General features: G+C 41.7%; 1 protein-coding gene across 2 annotated transcripts; it reads left to right on the forward strand.

The window, feature by feature from the left end:
• Positions 1 to 2,005: 2,005 nt before the first annotated feature.
• smyd5 (SMYD family member 5) lies at positions 2,006 to 13,880 on the forward strand. 2 transcript variants are annotated; one of them, XM_029725596.1, is made up of 13 exons: positions 2,006 to 2,134; positions 2,616 to 2,724; positions 4,146 to 4,285; positions 6,265 to 6,386; positions 7,089 to 7,158; positions 7,619 to 7,723; positions 10,054 to 10,116; positions 10,347 to 10,417; positions 10,562 to 10,668; positions 10,939 to 10,995; positions 11,155 to 11,249; positions 11,570 to 11,640; positions 12,564 to 13,018. In XM_029725596.1, exons 1-13 carry the CDS (start codon positions 2,042 to 2,044, stop codon positions 12,670 to 12,672), a joined length of 1,212 nt encoding a protein of 403 aa, XP_029581456.1. In that variant the 5' UTR covers positions 2,006 to 2,041; the 3' UTR covers positions 12,673 to 13,018. The 2 variants fall into 2 exon arrangements, with proteins under 2 accessions (XP_029581456.1, XP_029581448.1); XM_029725588.1 differs by lacking the exon at positions 12,564 to 13,018 and adding an exon at positions 13,601 to 13,880 and having other exon boundaries at positions 2,009 to 2,134.
• Positions 13,881 to 15,746: the final 1,866 nt, after the last annotated feature.

Raw genomic sequence — 15,746 nt, forward strand, 5'->3', positions numbered from 1 at the left:
AATGGAAAAAGGATGCACCTGAGATCAATTGAGTCTCATAGCATAGGGTCTGAATACTTATGTAAATAAGGTATTTCTGTTTTTTTTTTTATTATATTTGCTAAAAAATCTAAAAACCAGTTTTCGCTTTGTCATTATGTGGTATTGTGTGTGTGTGTGTGTGTGTGTGTGTGTGTGTGTGTGTGTGTGTGTGTGTGTGTAGATTGAGGATTTTTATTTGTTTAATTCCATTTATAATTAGGCTGTAACGTAACAAAATGTGGAAAAAGTCAAGGTGTCTGAATGCGCTGTATTTAAAGCTGGAATTCTTAGTTGCTACATCCATTTTTGGGCATAGAAATAAATTATATATATGCTCATTAATTATTTTAGAATATAACCTAGAAATGCACAATGAGCTTAGTTCAACAGTCGTACCCCATCACATCCCAATAAACGCGTTTTACTCCAATGTTTGTAAACAAACACTGTCGCCTCGAAACAAGGTTAAAACTATACTGAACAAAAATATGAACGCAAGATGCAACAATTTCAAAGATTTTACTGAGGCACAGTTCATATAAGGAAATCAGTCGATATAAATAAATGAATTACTTAATAATAAAATGCTAATTAATTACTTAAAAATCCTACAATGTGATTTTCTGGATTTTTGTTTTAGATTCCTTCTCTCACAGTTGAAGTGTACCTATAATACAAATTACAGACCTCTACATGCTTTGTAAGTAGGAAAACCTGCAAAATCGGCAGCGTATCAAATACTTGTTCTCCCCACTGTACATTCAAGTTGCCATTGATAAAATGCAATTGTGTTCGTTGTCGGTAGCTCATGCCTGCCCAAACCATAACCCCCAGCGCCATTATGGGGCACCCCATTCACCATGTTGACATCCGCAAACCGCTCGCCCACACGACACCATACACATGGTCTACAACATTGGAGGCGGCTTATGGTAGAGAAATTAACGTTACATTCTCGGGCAACAGCTCTGGTGGACATTCCTGCAGTCAGCATGCCAACGGCAATCGGTGGCATTGTGTTGTGTGACAAACTGCACATTTTAGAGTGGCCATTTGTCCCCAGCACAAGGTGCACCTGTGTAATAAAATGTAATAAACCTGTCAGGTGGATAGATTATCTTGGCAAAGGAGAAATGCTCACTAAAAAGTATATAAAAAATGTGTGCATAAAATTTCAGAGATACGCTTTTTGTGCATATGGAAACTGTCTGATCTTTTATTTCAGCTCATTAAACATGGGACCAACACTTTACATGTTGCGTTTATATTTTTGTTCAGTGTATAATGTTGATATCATGTATGGTCAGTCCTTGCATCTATATCTCTGAATTTGAGAGTGGTTACATTTCTCCAGGCCCATCCCTCAGCTTTTTACAGAAACGGGTGACTGCTTGCATATTGTTATTGTTTCAAGTAAGGACTCAAGCTTCAATGGACGTTCTGCTACTCAACATGTACTAAATGTTATCTATGATTCAATGGTATATCAAAATGTTTGATAAAATATAACATTTTTATTTGTCTCCAGTCATATGTGTGTAACAGACGATGTGAGCCATCTCCCCGAGTGTGTGACAACTGAGGCTATGCTTCCAGCGTCTTGAATTAATTCATCAGGCACTGTGTGTACTTTTTAAAACAGTGAAGTTTGGTCTTCATGATATAATTCATTGCATCTAATGGAAGATGAAATCATGTAGTATAATTTTGCAAGGCACTCACTGTAGCGTATTACTGAAAATAAAATAAAAGTACTATATCAACTGCTTTTGCACACACTGTATATAGACTTTTTTCTATTTTATTATTGACTGTATGTTTGTTTATTCCATGTGTAACTCTGTGTTGCTTTGCTTTATCTTGGCCAGGTCGCAGTTGTAAATGAGAACTTGTTCTCAACTAGCCTACCTGGTTAAATAAAGGTGAAATAAATCAAATAAAAAAAATAGAGGCCGCTAAATGTTAACGCGTTAGCTCCTCTAAAAACTTTAGAGTTCAAAGGCCAAGGGTTAATTTGAAGATGGCTGCCTCCCAAAATGACATGCTTTCTTTCTGCGTGGACACAACTAAAGTTAGCAGTTGTGTGGAAGTCCGATTTATTGACAAGGTTAAGGTAATGTGCCGACAGGGATTCTTTTGAAAAGGCTAATTTCAAGTTTGTCGTTTCTAGCAACGGTTTTGATGCCAAATGCAGTGTTACGTATGCTGTCAATCTGGCTGGCCCAAATTATGAGCAGGATATAATCTCTTGTCATTTTTTTTGTTTATGTTTACTGGCTGGCCATAGCTAGCTACTACACTGAGGTTAAAAAAAAACTTTGCTACCTAAGTATCTACGTGGTTACTTAGCTACCAGCCATGTTAATGTAGCTAGCTAGCTAGCGTCATGTGACGTTAAGTAGCTAGCTAGCTAGCTAGCGAAAGGTATGCACAGATTAGTCTCCAACTATACCTTTTTGAAGGGGCTAATAAAGTGCAAAGGATATCCTGGTCTGACGCAATAGGATGCACTTGGTATAGATAAAGTATATGTAGCAAGGTGCGTAATGAAATTGTCATAGCAAACTAACATTAAACATTTGCTTTTATTTTAGGGCAAAGGATTATTTGCCAAGAAGGCCATCAAGAAGGGAGACACCATTTTTGTAGAGCGCCCTCTTGTCTCTTCCCAGTTCTTGTGGAATTCCCAGTACAAATATAAAGGTGGGGTGCCATATAGGTTCAAGATTTAGGTGGTTGACAGACTGAACAACTCAGAACTTACAACAAATCCTTCTTTTATGTTCCTGTTGATGACTAGAAATCTTGGGAACAAAATGTTTCAGCTGGCTTTGCTTTTGTAATCCATATTTTAGATGAACATAACAGTTCCCCCTGGGAACTGTATATACAACAGTATGTGGACACCACTTCAAATTAGTGGATTCGGCTATGTCAGCCACACCCATTGCTGACAGGTGAATCAAATTTGAGCACACAACCACGCAATCTCCATAGACAAACATTGGCAGTAGAATGGCCTTACTGAAGAGCTCAGTAATTTTCAACGTGGCACCGTCATAGGATGCTACCGTTCCAACAAGTCAGTAAGTAAAATTTCTGCCCTGCTAGAGCTGCCCCGGTCAACTGTAAGTGCTGCTATTGTGAAGTGGAAACGTTTGAGCAACAACGAGCCACACTAGCTCACAGAACGGAAGTGTGTAGCATGTAAAAATCGCCTGTCCTCGGTTGCAACATTCACTACCGATTTTCCAAACTGCCTCTGGAAGCAACGTCAGCACAATAACTGTTAGTTGGGAGCTTCATGAAATAGGTTTCCATGGCTGAGCTGCTGCACAGAAGCCTAAGATCATCATATGCAATGCCAAGTGTCGGCTGGTGTGGTGTAAAGCTCGTCACCATTGGACTGTAGAGCAGTGGAAACTTGTTCTCTGGAGTGATAAATCACACTTCACCGTCTGGCGGACGAATCTGGGTTTGGCGGATGCCAGGAGAACACTACCTGCCCCAAAGCATAGTGCCAACTGTAAAGGTTGGTGGAGGAGGAATAATTGTCTGAGGCTGTTTTTCATGGTTCGGGCTAGGTCCCTTAGTTCCAGTGAAGAGATCTTAACGCTACAGCATACAATGACATTCTAGATGATTCTGTGTTTCCAACTTTGTGGCAACAGTTTGGGGAAGGCCCTTTCCTGTTTCAGCATGACAAATCCCCTGTGCACAAGGCGAGGTCCATTCAGAAATGGTTTGTTGTGATTGGTGTGGAAGAACTTGACTGGCCTGCACAGAGCCCTGACTTCAACCCCATCGCACACTTGTGGGATGAATGGGAATGGTGACTGCGAGTCAGGCCTAATCGGCCAACATCAGTGCCTGACCTCATAATGCACTTGTGGCTAAGTGGGAGCAAGTCCTCGCAGTAATGTTCCAACGTCTAGTGGAAAGCCTTCCCAGAAGAGTGGAGGCTGTTTATAGCAGCAAATGGAGGACCAACTCCATTATGCCAATGATTTTGGAATGAGATGTTTGATGAGCAGTTCACATACTTTTGGTCATGTAGTGTATTTAGTGATAAAATCACCCTTAGTTATCTCCCATTTAATCATCCATCCCTGTGTCTCCTCCAGCCTGTGAATACTGCTTGAGTGCTCTGGAGACAGCTGAGGATAATTCCCGAAGACTGAGTGGCAACCCTGGCCTCAGTCTACCCCACACTGAGCTGTGCAAGGTGCGCCCAGAGCTGCACCAAGCTTGCCCACAATGCCAGGTGAGTGTCTCTCACAAGTCTTACCCCATCTGCACTGCCAATTAAAGGTGCACTATGCAGAAATCGCATCCATTTCCTGTTTGCAAAAATTCTTATAGATTGCCTAACTTTAATTTGTGACAAAACAAACAAACAAGCAAGTATAGTATAGAGTCATTGTACCATCTGAACCACTGTGAAATCTTTTCCCTAACCAAAAATATTGTATATTCAGCTGTTTGAAGCTGGTGTACAAAACCAAAATTAAAAGATGCAAAAACAAAACCTAATAATGGGAGGCATAGAAAGAACACATCTCCCGGTTCTTAGACTTGCTTTCACTAAGAATGACAGATCTATAAATCACATTTCTATGTGAATTCGGTTGGATCGCCCAAAAAGTTACATATTTAAGCTTTAAGGACTGGACACTACTGATCTACAAACACATTGTTTATAATTTTTTTTCTCCCCAATTTCGTGGTATCCAATTGTTAGTAGTTACTGTCTTGTCTCATCGCTACAACTCCCGCACGGACTCGGGAGAGGCGAAGGTCGAGAGCCATGCGTCCAACGAAACACAACCCAACCATGCCGTACTGCTTCTTAACACAGCGCGCATCCAACCCGGAAGCCAGCCGCACCAATGTGTCGGAGGAAACACCGTACACCTAGGGACCTGGTCAGTGTGCACGCCCGGCCCGCCAAAGGAGTCGCTAGTGTGCGATGAGACAAGGATATCCCTGCCGGCCAAACCCTCCCTTACCTGGACGACGCCAGGCAAATTGTGCGCCGCCCCATGGGCCTCCCGGTCGCGGCCGGCTGCGACAGAGCCTGGGCTCGAACACAGAGTCTCTGGTGGCACAGCCTTAGACCACTGCGCCACCCGGGAGGCCCCTTACAAACACATTGTTGAAAGCGAAATGGAGCATGCCTGTATGTTTTTTCCTAGCCTGGGTTTTTAGATCGGTGAAGATGAAGGATTAGAAGCCACTTAAATGTGATACTCCTACCCAATGCCTGTTCTCCATATGGAGATGTGTTGATATACTGTAGCTACTTCCTCCAGTATAGTCCAGTGTTTCGCTTTGGTCTTCAGTGTAGTTATGTCCTCCCGAAACTCTATTACCCAGGCCCCGACCAGGTCAGGTCCGAAATACTGTAGTTGACCTCTGATCTGGTTCTGATTTAATTGTCTCGGGTATGTGTAATTAGAACTGATTTGCCGGTAAGGCCCCGTACAGACCCGACTGCTGCAGTAGAGGGAGGGAGAGAATTGTCTCATTTATGCTGCTTCGGCTTATTGAGAGAGACGCGTATTTTTCAAAGGAGTGTAGCTTGTTTTTTTGTTTGCCAATCACAAGTCATCAAAGCGGCACTAGACTCTGGCCCCGTATGTGTATTGGTAAACAACTTAGGAGATCCATGGAGTTAAAAGTTAAATGAGAAGGATATGTTTCCCTTTCAACGACCAAGAGCCAGCAGATGATCTGCTGCTTAATACTTTGAATGGAGTTATTGTGTAGGACGGGGGGAAGTGCATCCTAAATAGCTTGCTTAGCCAAGCTAGCTAGCTATCTTAACTAGCTTCTCTTCTTGGTTTGATGCAGTCAAAACGGGTACTATGTAAGATTGGATGATAAGTCATCTAGCTTTTGCAGCTAGAATTTAGTGGTGCGAGTCGGCTTGGTTGCTGATGTCTCTTCCTCGCGCCACCCAGTCACAAACACAGCAAGTCCCCTCTTAGCTCCTTTCCGCTCTCCCTCGGTGCATGCATTAACAGCTTCAGTTAATAACATAGCTAAAAATATATATTTCCTGCTGCTTCCTTCACTGGGATTGGATCAGACCGGGTCTATACGGGGCCGAGTCTGGTTGTCTTTGGGTCCATTTGAACCAGGTCTCTATATTATAAACAAATTTATTTGGGTCAGGAACGGGTCCAACTTATTGGACCAAACAAGACCTCTCACTGAAGTAGACTTTGTGTCCCCCTCCAGGTGATGTACTGTAGCAGCGAGTGTCGGCAGGCTGCGGCAGACCAGTACCATCAGGCCCTGTGCTTAGGCCAGTCCCAAGAGGACCCAGACCACCCCGTCAACAAACTTAAGGACGCCTGGAGGTGAGATGGATTTGCTGTTTAATTTAATTCCAATTGATGGAGCCCATATTTCTCTTGCACTGAATCTGAAAATTTTATCAAAGACAGTACATTATGAAGATGTCTAAACTGCTTCTCCAATAGAATCCCCGATCATGCTGGTAAATGTCATGGCGACGTTAGCTAGCCAAGCTCATTCGCAAAAACACGTCATCGGCACTAACGGTTGTCGCGCCGAACAGCTTACGTGCAGGCAGTCAAATCAAAGGCACCACTTCGATAAAATGTTTTGATGAAAATAAAAACGTCAGTATGTCAATTTCACGAGGTTGTAGTAATTACAGTTTCAGCTACCTAAGACATTATCTCAAATCTAGGTTTTGCCTTTAAATTTTGAGGAAATTAACTATGGACACATTTCACTTCTCCCATTGACTTGCCAAACCCTGGTCTGCTGAGTCTCTGGGTTTTGAAACAATGTTACTAGCTTTCTCTGTCCTTGTTTCCTCCAATTCTTTGTCTCCCTCTCAAAGCTCCCTCCCTTGCAACTCCTCTTTCAATTGGCTCTGACAGGGAGACGGGAATTGGGGGAGACAGGAATTGGAGGAAACGAGGACGAGAGAGCAAGGATTTGGCAGCTAGCAATGTTTTCAGATCCAGCCTCAGTGATATTTTGGCTGTAATTGCATGAGGTGACATGATCCCCCTCCATCTGTCCCCTAGGAGTATGCACTACCCTCCTGAGACCTCCAGCATCATGCTCATGGCCAGGATGGTGGCCACTGTCAAACAGGTGAGCCGCCTCCTACCTCTGCCTTTTTTGTTCAGCTGCTTTAATTCCAAAGTGAGTTGCTCTTTATATTTGCATTCTATATTTCATTGTCGGCTGAAAACTGAAAAAAAAAAATACTTCCCCCATTTAACAAATATTCAATTATGAAATGTCAGAAGCTATTTTGAATGTTTTCTTGGTCCTAGAGTCATGTTCAGAGTACATTGAGGGAAGTTACTGCTTTCAATAAATGTGGGGGGGGGGAAAGAACATTTGCAAAAATAGAGTTGAAAGGTTTATCAGACAGTGACGATTTGGAGTGAATGCTTGTTTGAGAATCTGGTGTCTGTGTAGATGAACAGACCTTCACAATGCCTGGAGAACCATTTAACCTGTCAGTTTGCTATTATAATACTATATGTGCATACCTGTGCATACTAGGTAACTCAAACACTATATAATGTTTGAATTTGTCATGCAGGCCCAAGACAAATGCTGTTGGCAGAAGTTGTTCTTTCAGTTCTGCAGCCGTGCAGCCAACGAAGAGGAGGAAATTGCACACAAGCTGCTGGGAGAGAAGTTCCAGGTAAGAATAGAGGTAGTGGCTGAAAATGTTAACTACTAGCTGTCAAATCCTTGCTTCTTCATCCACGTTTCCTCAATTCCCCTTAAGGCTCATTTGGAGGAGGAGGTCTGAGGAAGAGACCTTGGAACATCTCCGCCAATGTGCTTAGAGAGGAATTGAGGACACAGGGATTGAGCTTCAAATTATTTTTTTCACATTTGTGTTAACTATTAGATTTGACTCATTGTTCTTGTACTAGATTATAGACTACTGTAAAATGTAAATGAATTGCCTGGGTGTTTATTTGCTTAAATCACTGAACACAACAGGCGCTTATTACAGACAGGCTTCTATTTGAGCCCAGCGTCTATTTACTTAATGCACACAGCTTTTGCTTATTTGCATAGTTAAAGGAAAAATCCACCCCAAACCACTCATTCCTGTAATTTAGTGTTACATAACGCTAATATGTGGGAAATAGTTTTGTGAACAAATCTTTAACTTTGACTCTAAAATAAGGTTGGTAGCAACATGTGAAAATCGTTGTGGAAACTTGCGCTGCCACAGATTAACTACAAAACCCACAATGCAACGCTCTCTATTTAGCTAGCTAGCGAACGTAGGTGCCCACAATAATACCAAAGTCAATATCAGCATGTGACGTATCTAGTTAGCTGTAAAATGGCTCTAACAAAGTGCGCTATCAATTTAGGAGTACAATCTCACCATGTTTAACCTGCAGATTGATGTGGCTCACAGAGTGGAGTTTCACAATCTCAACGGCATCATGCAATGCACCCTGGACTGAAGAGGCAGACAATTAGGAGAAATGTGTTAGACCCTCTGTTAATTTACATGTTTCTTGAGGTAGGAACATCACAAAAGAACATTCGAAAGAAGACAACCTCCTGCGTTATGACATTGGCCAGTATTGAAATCTGACATGCATGACAGACATTTTCGTGATCTAAAAGTTGCATTCCTTTTAAGTGTAGTGAGGGTGTCTTTATCGCAATGCTATGTCACACTTGCCGAATTTCTGCCTGCTTGAACGACAACAGCTCAGATGCACAAAAACAATATAACATTCAAAATGGGCACATCTTTACTTGAATTGTTTAATTCCAGCATTCTCTTCCAACATTTTAATACATTTCCTGCACTGCTATCATTTACACACTGTGATGTTTCTTTTGTCTTAGTATGTCTCCATTTAAAAACAAAAAATTGACAATTATTCTCCTTCAACTTTGCATTTTTGTCAGTTCGTACTTTCGCCGCTAGAGGGCGATTAGCCAAATGTTAGGGCTCTGTACTCTCGAAGTTGACTGTTTTTGTGCTTGCCAGTTAGCTAGCAGTTCTCAGCTGTTAGCAGCCAAATGGCTAGCAGTTTCTTACAGGTGATTAAACATTTTTTAGTTTTCAAATTATACTGAACAAAAATATAAACGCAACATGCAACAATGTCAAAGGTTTTACTGAGTTACAGTTCATTTAAGGATATCAATCAATTGGAATATTCATTAGGCCCTAATTTATGGATTTCACATGCCTAGGAATACAGATATGCATCTGGTCACAGATACCTTAAAAATAGTGGGCCTCACATTGGGTCTCAGGATCTCGTGATGGTATCCCTGTGCATTCAAATTGCCATTGATAAAATGCAATTGTGTTTGTTGTCCGTAGCTTATGCCTGCCCATACCATAAACCCACCGCCACCACGAGGCACTCCGTTCACAACGTTGACATCAGAAAACCACTCGCCCACACGACGCCATACACACCGTCTGCGGTTGTGAGGCTAGTTGGACATACTGCAAAATTCTCAAACGATGCAATGGTAGAGAAATTAACATTCCATTTTTTGGCAACAGCTCTGGTGGACATTCCTGCAGTCAGCATGCCAATTGCACACTCCCTCAAAACTTGAGACATCTGTGGTGTTGTGTGACAAAACTGCACATTTTATTGGCCTTTTATTGTCCCCAGCACAAGATGCACCTGTGTAATGATCATGCTGTTTAATCAGCTTCTTGACATGCCACACCTGTCCGGTGGATGGATTATCTTGGCAAAGAAGAAATGCTTACTAACAGGGATTTTAACAAACACATTTTGGGGGCCTTATTTCAGCTCATGAAACATGGGACCAACACTTTATATGTTGCGTTTTATATTTTTGTTCAGTGTATTTAATGTAACAAATCAAACATTAAACCTCGTAAACATTTCATTTAGATCAAGCCTTTATTTGCTGAAATGGGTGCTGTTGCCCGGATATAAAAATTACGTGCTGCTATTTGAGACTGCGTTTAATTGAAGTTTTATGGTATGTTACATTTTGTAGGGACATTTGACCTTACTACAAGCCCTGTTTACGACAGCACTTTACGATGATCATCTCGATATGGTAAGTATGGCACAGTTTCCCTTTACATGACCTCAATTTATTTATGGGCATACATGTTTGTCAAGCTAATACTAGGTACTTGGCTACTTCCTTGTCAGCCTGGAGACAAGAATATAAAATAATATCTGTCTTGGATTTAATAATTTCCCATGAGTAAGCTCTGAGCTGAACATATGTGATTATGATGCAGATACTGTATGCTATATAAGGGCTGTCCTTTCACGTTACAGTGGTTTACACCTGAGGGATTTCGCTCCCTCTTCGCCCTTGTAGGGACCAATGGACAAGGCATAGGTACCAGGTAAGCTTCAGCTCTCAATCTTTCCAACTCATAAATGATTGATGATATGGACATAAATGATGCACTTATGGAGTGCCATTAGTCCCAATATTTGTCTTTTTTTTTTTTAAGCGCCGACATCGTTTTATCATGTTTTTTACATAGCTCTCTCAGCCAATGGGTTCATGCATGTGATGCGTTGGAGCTGTCTAGCCAGCAGAGGGAGCAATTGGATTCCTTCATTGATCAACTATACAAGGACATCGAGAAAGGTCACAATTCCCTTCTTACACTGCTTCATGAGACATCTGTTCTGTTTATTGAGGAATACTGGGGAAAAGCTGTCTGATAAAATATTTGTCTAAACCTACATTACCAAGCAAGGCTTTGTGCAGCTCACATTTTATAATCGATTGTAAAGGATACTTGGCGCCTCTGAATTGGGTTGGCTTGACTCAGCATATTTGAAATCGTTACTAAAATGGAATAAATCTCTGCTACTGAGAATGGAGGTCAGAGCTGAATTTGATTTGTCTCCGCAGAGACCGGTGACTTCCTGAACTGCGAGGGTTCTGGGCTCTTCCTACTTCAAAGCTCATGTGAGTCGTCACAATCAGGTGGCTTCTGACCCCAGCTTCCATAATCCACAAACACACCCATCATACAGGATAAATGAAATGAACTACTGCCCTGGTCAAAGGCCATGTTTACAGTTGTTATCAAATACTTTTGTTTTGGTTGTGTCGTCTACTCTCTAGGTAACCACAGCTGCATACCGAAAGCGGAGGCATCTTTCCCGAACAACAACTTCTTGCTTCACCTCAGTGCCCTTAGTGACATCAGCCCTGGAGAGGTCAGAAGAGGATGCTGGGTCGGGGGGATACATTCTGGCCATGGATAAACTGGAGAGAACTTTGTGCTCAGTTGTCAGTCAGTTTTAGCGGTCAGAGACTGAGGATTGGAGCTGATGTGTCAAGCTATCAGATATTGAGAAGGCTTGCATCTGCCTGTAAATGTAGCGTCTGAGGAGGCCAGAGAAATGTTTTGCCAGCCATCGATTGAATTCTGGCACCAAAATAATAGCGCATTGTTGTGTAAATATAGTAACAGTAATGGGAGGTCTTTTGATGTGAATGTCCTCATCTGCTAACTTTTGTTTCCTTACATCTCCAGGAGATCTGCATCAGTTACTTGGACTGCTGTCAGCGTGACCGGAGCTGTCATAGCAGACAGAAAATCCTGAGGTAAACAACTGAAATCCCCTGTGTCCCTTTGACAGACTCAAACTGTTCCCAGTTCAATGGCCACCCTCCCAGGTAATAACAGTCAGTCCTGGGCCAGCGCAGCCGAGGGGTTCTGGTGGTTATTCCGGTGCTTAACAATGCTCTTGATCGATTAGCAAGCTGTCAATCCACTAACGATTTTACCCCCTTAAAGGGGGGCTGCACTTCCTGATTTAGCCTCTGTTTTAATTCTCCTCATTGGGAAATGCGACTGAGAACGAGATTTGGGTTTTGGAGGCGTGTGTGTTTGAACGTTGGAAGCGTTTGTACGTTCATTGCCAAAACAGTATAGTTAGTAACTCACCCTTCTACACTGATGAACAAAAATATAAACGCAACATGTAAAGTCTTGGTTTCATGAGCTGAAATAATAGATCCCCAAAATGTTCCATATGCAAAATGTTTATTTCTCTCAAATTTTGTGCACAAATTTGTTTAAATACCTGTTAGTGAGCATTTCGCCTTTGCTAAAATAATCCATCCAATAAAAGGCCACTCCAAAATGTACTGTTTTGTCACACAACACAATGCCACAGAAGTCTCAAGTTTTGAGGGCGCTTGCAATTGCTATGCTGATTGCAGGAGTGTCCACCAGAGCTTTTGCCGGCTTCTTCACCTGCGGGATCGTCTGAGACTAGCCACCTGGACAGCTGATTAAACTGAGTATTTCTGTCTGTAATAAAGCCCTTTTGTGGGGAAAAGCTCATTCTGATTAGCTGGGCACGGCTCCCAAGTGGGTGGACCTATGCCCATCCATGGCTGCGCCCCTGCCCAGTCGTGAAATCCATAGATTAGGGCCTAATTAATTTATTTCAATTGACTGATATCCTTATATGAATTGTAAGTCAGCAAAATTGTTGTGTATTGTGTTTGTTTTTGTTCAGTGTAGGTAACTGGAAACAGTCTAACCGGGTCTTGTGTCTGGAAGTAGCAAGCCAACTTTCACCTATTCGCTTCAGCCGACTGTTGCAAAGTTGGTTTGTCTTTGGATAACCCATCTGTGGGGATAGTTGGTGCCGTCAAGAAATTGCATAATGTAAATGGGACAATATTTTTGTTGTGTACCTTTAGTTTCATTAAATGTTTTCAATATTTGTGTGAATTTCTGCAATTTGTAGTTGGTTTTAGGTTTTTAAGTCAATGAAATTTGGAGTTATTGACATTTAAGAATATTCTCCCATGTACGTTTTGTAATGTAACTTGCCCCATAGGGATATTGAATGTCAAACCAAATTGACCATGGGCGTTACTATTGGCTCGTATGCAGCTGAGCTTCGAATTGATGATTACTTGGGTGCTGCCAGCTGAGGGCAGGATTGAAATAAACCCAACTCTACTGTAACTTAGGGTATCCTTCATTTGTCACAATTTTGTTACTTATTTATCTCGCAAATCTCAGACTGACTTCATGACCAAAATTATCCTATTTACACTTAGTACTACATTTTGACACTAGAATAAATGTTTCTGACTCATATCGATGCCACATATGCCATTTTAAAAAGTAGAAGAAGCTTTTTTTTTGGTTCAGTCGCACTTTAAACCCAGGGCAGGCTTGTTCTGCAAGCCCACTTTGGATTCACATTCACTGTATCCTGTTGAAAGGCATTTTACCTTGAAACGCCGTAACTCCCAGAAACTGGAGGTAGTGAAGCGTGAACAAAGACTGGCCTCTGTCTCTTTTTCTCAGCAAATGATAACAATTCAGACTCACTGTGTATTATGCTTATATACTGTTTTATTATGTTATATACATAGTGTTTACAGTATGCGTGTTGAATAATGGCATTTCTTTTTTAACAGAGAAGTGATGATAGATTGACGCAAATGCATTCCATCAGGCTGCGTTATCTTCTTTCTCGCTCTCCAGAACGAGACAGGCAGCTGTGTGACTTATGTAACATCGTTATTGTCTTCCCAGAGAGAACTACCTGTTCGTCTGCTCGTGTCCAAAATGTGTCTCTCAGATGGATGAGCTGGATCTGACGTCGTCGGAGGAGGGGGATGACATGGAGGAGGAGATAACGGATGTCTGAGGGGGAACAAAGACCAGCTCCCTCCCTCCTACTCACCCCCTCCCAATCCCACTCTCAGCCACGCTAGCTAACTGCATCTCTGCCCAGTGAAGACCAATTTCAAAGACGACATATCAAACTCCAAGCATATCAACTTCAGTTGTGTACCAAAATATAATTTTTCAAGGAAAAAGTCACTCAATGGCCTGAAGCTTTGGATCTCCCGGTTGAAAAGCATTTGGTCACATGACTCTGCAGTATCAGCCCTCGTCTCTCACCTCTAGTGTAGCTTCTGCTTATTGGAAATGTTTACATTAAAGACACCCAGATTTAATTTATCACAGTTTAGTACCTCTAGAATGGTAGAAACCATTAAATAGGCAAGATGTAATTTGTTCCTTAATGTTGCTTGCATCTTTGCCCTCAGAACAGCCTCAATTCGTTGTGGTATGGACTCTGCAATGTATCAAAGCGTTACACAGGGATGCTGTCCCATGTTGACTCCAATGCTTCACGCAATTGATTGGCTGGATGGCCGGATGTCCTTTGGGTGGTGAACCATTCTTGATACCCACAGGAAACTGCAGCATTGCAGTTCTTGACACAAACCGGTATGCCTGGCACCTACTACTAAACCCACTGAATTGCACACATACACAATCCATGTCTAAATTGTCTCAAGGCTTAAAAATCCTTTAACCTGTCTCCCCTTCATCTACACTGATTGAAGTGGATTTAACAAGTGACATCAATAAGGGATCATAGCTTTCACAGGCTGTTCTCAGCATGACTGTTGCAGTCCAATCTGTGTCAACTGTGTAATGCCATTGCATCAGCATGGACCAAAATCCCTGTGGAACACTTTTGACACCTTGTAGAATGCCCCTAAGAATTCAGGCTGTTCTTCAGGAAAAGGAAGGTCCGACCCAGTACTAGATGTGTGTACCTAATAAACTGTCCAGTGAGTATGTCTGTTCTGAGAAGGATAATGCACTTGGCCAATCTAGTAGTGATAACATTAAAGTATGTACAGTGTAGCTGAAGTAACCAGGCCAAATTAAGTACATTGATTTTCATTTGATGTGAGCTCTATCAAGGAACATTAGAAACATTCATTGCAAGACTGAGTTAACCATCAGCCAGAATAACCTTGAGCAGTAGAAAGCTATTGTCTGTTAACTATTTTCCCGTTTATTGAGGAGAACTGTTATTTCCACATGAGTGAAATTGCTGCTACTGCCCACTCATGAATCAATACAACTACAATGACCGTAATCTTCAATGCCAACGTTTTCAATGTTACCGAACAAATATGGCTAACATCAAATGACTAACCTCAATTATCTCAGTTGGCATTCAGAGCACTGGTGCATGAGAACAAATTGCTTTTGATGTCACACAAGGACATGCTGCAGCATAAGAAGAGCAGCAAACACTGTATGAGAATCCTAGCAATTGTAATTTTTACCACTCTGGCATAAACCATTGAGATTAAAATGTCTTCTCTTATTTTCTTTATTTGTATTCTGCTTAGTGCAATTTGATCGTGTGCAGAAGTTAAGCCAACTGGCAGTCTTTACCAACTATGACCACGTCAGCATTGCCTTGAAGCAGACAGATACCCCGTGGATAACTGGATATTCGGGAAGTCATGAAATCTTATGTGTGAGTTATCGCCAACATCTGTGAGACCAAGAAGATTTGACAAGTATTCCTTCCTAGTCATATTTTCTACCTCAATGGGTATTTTAATGACCGTTTCATTTGTGCCTGTTGACTCTTCATGCGACCTTGACTTTGCTATAGCCTATTTTCTATTGATACTAGATTGTGACTCAAGAACAGCCTTGCAAATACATCTACATCTTATTGGAGCAGTGAACATGTGTTTGCTGTTCCCACTCTGCTTGGATGTTAAGATGCTGACCCAGGAAACGAGAAAACGGCAGAGCTTTAGAATAGGAAGAAAAAAGATCTGATAGGCACATTTTCTAAGTGACCTATTTTGTGATTTCACACCTGCCCCCAATTTTTTCAGTGACGCAAATTTTT

This window comes from Salmo trutta, chromosome 3, assembly GCF_901001165.1.
Source record: "Salmo trutta chromosome 3, fSalTru1.1, whole genome shotgun sequence".
In the NCBI taxonomy this organism is placed as follows: Eukaryota; Metazoa; Chordata; class Actinopteri; order Salmoniformes; family Salmonidae; genus Salmo; species Salmo trutta.